This window comes from Engraulis encrasicolus, chromosome 18, assembly GCF_034702125.1.
Source record: "Engraulis encrasicolus isolate BLACKSEA-1 chromosome 18, IST_EnEncr_1.0, whole genome shotgun sequence".
Taxonomy (NCBI): Eukaryota; Metazoa; Chordata; class Actinopteri; order Clupeiformes; family Engraulidae; genus Engraulis; species Engraulis encrasicolus.
The window spans coordinates 45,620,192-45,627,691 of NC_085874.1; the positions used below are offsets into that span (position 1 = coordinate 45,620,192).

Genomic DNA, 7,500 nt, shown 5'->3' on the forward strand with positions numbered 1-7,500 from the left:
TGTCTCAGTTTGTTTGTGTGTGTTTCCGTGTGCATGCGTGGGTGCACGCGTATGTCCATCCACACTTTGAGTGAGTTTCAGTGAATATTCGAGCACATAAGCATAAGGTATTTAAAGAATACATATTAGATACAGTATGTAGGTAGTATCTGTCTCTCTCTGTCTCTGTCCCTCTCTCTCTTCCACCCTCCCTCCCTACCTCTCTCTAGTCCTCTCTTCCTCCCCCGTCCTATTTCTCCCTTCTCTCCCTTCTTCTCTCCCCCTCTTTCTCTTCCACCCTCCCTCTCTACCTCTCTCTATCCCTCTCTCTCCCCTCTCTCCCTTCTTTCCATCTCTGCCTCCTCTCCTTCCTTGCCCCCATACTTGGATGTGCCCACCTGCCAGCCTCCCTACCTGTCCTGTCCTGTCCTGTCCCCTGCCCTCCTACCGCCATCTCTGCCTGCCTGTTTTTATCCCTTACTGCCTGCCAACCTACCTGCCAACCTTTCTGTCTGTCTGCCTGCCTGTCCGTCTCTCTGCCTGTCTGCCTGCCTGTCCATCTCTCTGCCTGTCTGCCAACCTTTCTGTCTGACTACCTATCTGTCTGCCAACCTATCAATCTGTCTGCCAACCTCTCTGCCTGTCTGCCAACCTGTCTGTCTGTCTGTCTGCCTGCCTTTCTGTCTGTCTGTCTGTCTGTCTATCTGCCTGCCGACCTTTCTGTCTATCTGTCTGTCTGTCTGTCTGCCTGCCGACCTTTCTGTCTGTCTGTCTGTCTGTCTGTCTGTCTGTCTGCCTGCCTTTCTGTCTGTCTGTCTGTCTGTCTATCTGCCTGCCGACCTTTCTGTCTGTCTGTCTGTCTGTCTGTCTGTCTGTCAACCTTTCTGTCTGTCTGTCTGTCTGTCTGCCTGCCTGTCCGTCTCTCTGCCTGTCTGCCTGCCTGTCCGTCTCTCTGCCTGTCTGCCAACCTTTCTGTCTGCCTGTCCGTCTCTCTGCCTGTCTGCCAACCTTTCTGTCTGTCTGTCTGTCTACCTGTCTGTCTGCCAACCTATCAATCTGTCTGCCAACCTGTCTGCCAACCTACCTGCCAACCTTTCTGTCTGTCTGTCTACCTGCCAAGCTTTCTGTCTGTCTCTGCCTGCCAACCTTTCTGTCTGTCTCTCTGTCTGTCTGCCAACCTGTCTGTCTGCCCCCCTCTGCTGTCTCCATCCCTGCCTCTCTGTATTCTCTCTGTGCCTGTGTGTGTGTGTGTGTGTGTGTGTGTGTGTGTGTGTGTGTGTGTGTGTGTGTGTGTGTGTGTGTGTGTGTGTGTGTGTGTGTGTGTGTGTGTGTGTGTGTGTGCGCGCCTCCTCTCCTGCCTGGGCTGCCACCCGCGTCTCTAGTTGGTACTAAAGCAGAGAGGATACAGCACGACACACACACTCTATTTATAGCGGCCAAGTGATCAAGCCAAGGATTATTAATAGCACTCAGGGTTGTGTGTGTGCACGTGCGGGTGCGTATCCGTGCGTGTGTGTGTGTGTGTGTGTGTGTGTGTGTTTGTGTTTGAACGTAAGCATGCACAAGCAGGGGGTGTGTAAAAGTGCTTCCATTCAATTTACGTTAAATTGTATCACTCTGAATGCATCATTGCCTATACCATTTATGTATATGTGCACAAAATATGACTTCTATGTGTGCTTATTTATATGCTTGTGTGTGTACCGTATGTGTGTGTGTGTGCGTGTGTGTGTGCCTGTGTGTGTGCCTGTGTGTGTGCCTGTGTGTGTGTGCCTGTGTGTGTGCCTGTGTGTGTGCGTGTGTGTGTGCGTGTGTCTTCCCTCAGCTGGAGGCGAGCGACTCGAGCTCGAGCAGTAACCTCTCCCTTGCCAAGGCGCGGCCCAACAGCGAGCACAACAACGGCCAATCACCTTCGCACCTCAAGGTCCAGCGCAGCATCTCCTCCAATCAGAAGCAGCGGCGCTACAGCGACCAGGGTGAGTCCCTCCCCCTCCTCATCCAGCCCCGCCCTCCTGGCTTCCCCCGTAACTGCAAACAGGGAAGGTGACAAGGACGTTGGGACTAATGGGTCACTTGTCCAGGGCCCAGGGAGAGAAGGGGCCCCCAGGATTGGGTCCTCATTACATTGTATGTATTGGGTTTGTGGCCACCAACACCTAGCCTGATTATCATCGACTTCTAAATCTCTTCGAGACTTGGTCTGACCAAGAGCATAACAACTAACGTTTCCCAAACGGCATGGCTGACCTGCCTCCCTAGGTTTGCTAATGGTTGACTGGTGTCAGACAAAGTGGGTGCAGTTCCCGATTTCTCGGGAGATCAGAAACGATATTTGCATTGCTCTTGGCCTGACTAGAAGCAACGCAGAAGGTGTTGCGTCACTAGGAGGGCGTGGCCTGGCTAACCAGCACCACCAACAACAACAACCACACCAGCATTGGCACAGTTATTCTTGGACCCNCCCCTACAGATATTTCCATGCAATGCGTCTCCTCAGCCTGTGTTTTCATCTTGTAAGGCTAACCATACAGTCAGACCAAGCGTAGTTTTTTTTAAAAATCTGCAGGATCTGTCGGGAAATGTTTTAGTCAGAGGCATGAAGGCATTTTTGGATGTTGGGACGTGGGGCTGATCACTTTGGGTCTTTCCGGCGTCGGGGTAGTGTTGAAAGTTACGCTTAACTTAACGAGCAATGACACCATTTGAGGTCAGCCAAACGTTGAATTTTCAACATTTCTGAGATTCTGATTCCCCAGATCACATCGCAGCTATTTTTTTAAAGCTTTTACAAAGCTGGATGTCCACTAGTAGGGAACTTTGAATTTTCTTTTCAACATATCTGCCATTCTGAGCGACCTCCCTTGATTGAGCCTGCCATCTTATGCCTCTTTTCCACTGCCGGTTTTCTGGTAGGCCTAAGCTTACAGCTCGACAAAGCTCGACTCGGCCGCCATTATTTGCTTTTCAAATAGGCACGACGTAGCTCAATCGTAAGCTAAAAGTGGCGGCAGAGTCTCGCCGTGTCGAGCTGCAGGCCTACTACAGTGGTTCTCAACCTTTTTACCCCATTGGCCTCATCACAAGCCTCCCAACGCCCCCCTTAGTATTAAAAAATGTAATGGACTATTGCCCCCCAATGGCAACTAAGCACCTCCCCCTCTCAGCTGTATCCTTCTCAACGCCCCCTTCGAGCTCTCCAACGCCCATTGGGTACCGCCCCCATTTAGAAACGCTAGCCTACCAGAAAACCTGCAGTGGAAAAGAGGCATCAGTGGTACTTTGCAGCTTTTGACACTGCATGTCCAGCAGAAGGCTTTGGACTTCTTCTTCAGCCACTTTAATGCATCTAATGCATTCAGTCTGAACTTACAGGAACACTTTACTACTTACTTACACTGTGTGCAGAATTATTAGGCAAACATGTTTTTTGACCATATTGTCCATTTTATGCGTATTTTCTGCCACCAACCTTTATGAACATGAAAACCTATTGGATTTAAGCATTCCAGATCATGCATATGTGTATAATAAGATGGGGGTATGATCAAAGGAGCCCAACACCCAATATCCGGTGTGCATAATTATTAGGCAACTTTGCTTTCTCCTGGGAAAATGGGCAACAAAATAGATCTAACAAACTCTGAAAAGTCTATAAACAATTTTGAAGTCTTCCAGAGGGATGTGGCTCTCTTGAAATTGGCAAGACGTTGGTAACGTTAGCACAGAAGTATCAAATGCACCGTTGCAAAGTCATCAGTCTCACATGAAATGTCACTGCCAAAAATGTGAAGAATTTAAGGTGAAACTACAAGAAAATTATTACCCTGCAGTGCTATCATATTCCAGAATGCAAACTTACATCAGGTGTCCAGAAGAACAGGTTGTTGAGCACTCAGAGACATAGCAAAGGTAAGAAGGGATGACACCAGACAACCATTTAACAAGTTAATTAAGTCAAGACTGGGTCAAGAAATACCCTAGGACAGAGTTTTTAAAGGTATTTTGGACTGGTGAAAGTGACTATTGACAGACAGGATGAATGATCCCATAGCTGGATCTGTGAGGGAAAAGTTTGCAACTTTCAAGAAGACAATGGCATTTATGCAGTATTCTGCTGGCATTTGAGTAGAACTCAGGAACTCGTCTGAGTGTGCACATTACCGATCTAGCCATGGGCTCATCGATCTGGTCCATTAACAGTCACTTTCACAAGTTCATAAAACCATTGACAAAATTGTCTAAAGACCTTTCTTGACCCAGTCTTGACTGCATTTCTTGTTGAGTGGTCTTCAGGTTTCAACCTGTTTTACCTTGGTCATGTCTCTGAGTGCTGAATACAATGTTCTTGTGGACACACGATGTAGGTTTCAGTTCTGGAATATAACAGCACTGCAGGGTAATCATTTTGTGATAATTTGACCTTCAATTCTTCTCAATCCGGCAGTTACTTTGTGAGCACAATGCATGTGACACTGATGACTTCGTAACGGTGCATTAGAACGGATATGACCAATATCTGGGATATTTCAAGACAGCCACATCCCTCTGGAAGACTTCAAAATTGTTTATAGACTTTTCAGAGTTTGTTAGATCTCCTTTGTGGCCTATTTTCCCTGAGGAAAACAAAGTTGCCTAATAGTTATGCACACTAAGTTTGCCCTGATATAGAGTATTGGGCCCCTCCGATCACACTGTCTCTTATTATACCAATATGCATGACCTGGAAAGCTTAAACCCAATAGGTGTTCATGTCCATAGAGGTTGGTGGCGGAAAATATGCATATAATGGACAATATGGTCAAAAAACATGTTTGCCTAATAATTCTGCACACAGTGTACGTTCAGACGCTGATGGACATTGATGGGTTGTTAAGCAGCTTCTTACATTACGATGTACATCAGTGCAGTGTGTGCTCAGTGCAGTCAGAGATTGTAAAAGACTGCGTCCAAAACCCTGAATGTTGTTATTCATCCATAAGGAAGCAATGAGAGGAGTTGAGGATCGAGGGAGGAAAGGGGAGGATAGGGGAGGGATGTAGGAAAGGAGAGGATAAGAGGAGGCAGTGAGAAGGAGGGAGGAGTGGAGAGGAGACAACTAGAGGAGAGAGGAAAAATAGGAGTGGAGTGGAGAGGGGAGGAGATGGTAGGTGCAGTGTATCAGTGTATGGGCAGCCGTGGCCTAGTGGTTAGAGAGTTGGTCTTTCAATCTAGGGGTTGCAGGTTCGAATCCCCCCTGACCTCTCCCTACATCTCCATCCATGGCTGAAGTGCCCTTGAGCAAGGCACCTAACCCCACATTGCTCCAGGGACTGTAACCAATACCCTGAAAAATAATAACTGTAAGTCGCTTTGAACAAATGAAAGCGTCAGCTAAGTGAAATGTCTCCTCCTTCTTCTCCATCACCTCTCTCTCTCCCCCTCTCTCTCTCTCTCTCTCTCTCTCTCTCTCTCTCTCTCTCTCTATATATATATATATATATATATATATATATTCAATACACCTTCTTCTTCTTCTCTCCTCTACTCTCTCCCTCTCTCTTTTCTTCTCTCATCCCCTCTCCCCCTTCTCTCCCTCCCCCCTCCCCTCCCTCCCTCTCCTCTCCTCAGCGGGTCCGGCGATCCCGTCGGTGGGCCACCCCAAGCGGAGCCAGACGGCGGCGGCGGAGAGCGACCTGAAGGAGGAGGCGTCGTCGGGCTCGGCGCCCCGCAAGAGCACCTCCTCCTCGGGCGGCCGCGGCGGCGCGCCCCCCAGCCCCCTCCTGGGCACCGCCAACAACCCCAACAAGGCCGACATTCCCGACCGCAAGAAGGGCACCACCGCCGCCGGCGTGAGTACACGTGTACACGCGCCGACACGCACAAACACGGAGACACACACACACACACACACACACACATACAGTACATGCGCACACACACACGCCATCAACAAGGCCGACAAGAAGGCAAGAAGGGCACCACCACCAATGCCGTGAGTACACAGACACACACACACGGAGACACCCACACACACAAGGCTCTTGTGCATGCAAGCGCACACACAGACACAGACACGCGCGCACACACAGACACACAGAGGCATATATGCACGCCACACACCACCAACAAGGTTGACCTTCCCCACCGCAACCGGCGTGATTACACACACAGAGAGACATGTGCGCGTGCACACACACACACGCACGCACGCGCGCACGCACGCACGCGCGCGCACACACACACACACACACACACACATTAGCAGGCGTTCATACAGTGCCAACAACAGCGCCTACAAGGCTGTGAGAAGTTATTACCCATAATAGCGGATGTCACGAACTCCAGAGAGATCAATCTTCAAATGATTTGGCTTAATGAAGTGGATGATTGGCTATTATATAACCTGTTGTCAGACAGACAACATGCATATGCTAGATTCCTCCTCAACCATATTATAGCAGAACTAGAGATGCACCGGATCCTGATTTTTAGGATCCTGGCGGATACCGGATCCATTGCTTAAGATCCTGCCGGATCCGGAACCGGATCCTACGAAAGGTTTGAAACACATAGCCTACTCGCACACGTGGGCCCTTTTTATTACGTTGGCTCAAACTATTATTTACACTCATTGGCTTACTATACTGCCACACTGCCTGCAACGGCCGCTTCCAAAGGGCTTTCACTCCATGCAGCAATTGGGGTTGTGAAAGATGGACTGAAAAGCCTAGGCAATGTAAAAGCTAGAGATGCACCAGATCCTGATTTTTAGGATCCTACCAGATACCGGATCCACTGCTTAAGATCCTGCCGGACCCGGATCCTGTGAAAAACCCTATTATCCTGCCGGATCCGGAACCGGATCTTGGATCCGGTGCATCTCTAATCAGAACCAGAATCAGACACGAGAATCTGTTTCAAATGAAGTATGTGGATCACACCAGTGGTTCCCAACCTGGGGGCCGGGACCGCTATGGGATTTTGCATAGAGCCACAGGTGAAGTTTACAGACTTTTCACATTTGAATTACTTAACAAGTTCAAATGCAGCAATATTTAGGGACAAACATGTTAGGTATGGGGGTCAGAGCCAGGGGTCGTGAAAATATCCAACAGGGGCCATTTTCCAATGTCTAGTGTGCGTCGAAGTGTGTCAGCCTTCATAATAACGTCCCTGTGATTGGATACTCTTAAGGTTAACTCTGCGGAGTATCCAATCACTGGGCGTGACTAATTAGGCTGACACACTACCAAGGCTCATACACTTGACATTGGGAAATTGTGAGGGTGTCCTAGCAGGGAAAGTTTGGGAACAAATTAAGTACACACAATCCACACTGACCCCAGATCAACAGCATTAATTTGCTATCATGGGATCTGTCGAAGACTGAGAGCGAAATTGTATTTGTTAATTTTCTCCTGCAACAGCATAACAACTTCCAGATGAACTCTAAAGTATGACATCCAAAACAGCCTATTGTTTATCTCTTCACAAAAAATATATAAATATATGAACAACTATATATAAACACATATAATTGGC

The 7,500-nt window shown here is 48.4% G+C and overlaps 1 protein-coding gene across 3 annotated transcripts in view; it reads left to right on the top strand.

The window, feature by feature from the left end:
* The window catches only part of mark3b (MAP/microtubule affinity-regulating kinase 3b), a 131,407-nt gene that overhangs the window by 97,090 nt on the left and 26,817 nt on the right, over positions 1-7,500 (top strand). For all 3 annotated transcript variants that reach the window (XM_063223690.1, XM_063223691.1, XM_063223692.1), the window contains exons 12-13: positions 1,805-1,955; positions 5,587-5,807. In XM_063223690.1, the coding sequence (XP_063079760.1) occupies positions 1,805-1,955; positions 5,587-5,807 (372 nt within the window). The remainder of the gene's footprint in view (positions 1-1,804; positions 1,956-5,586; positions 5,808-7,500) is intronic.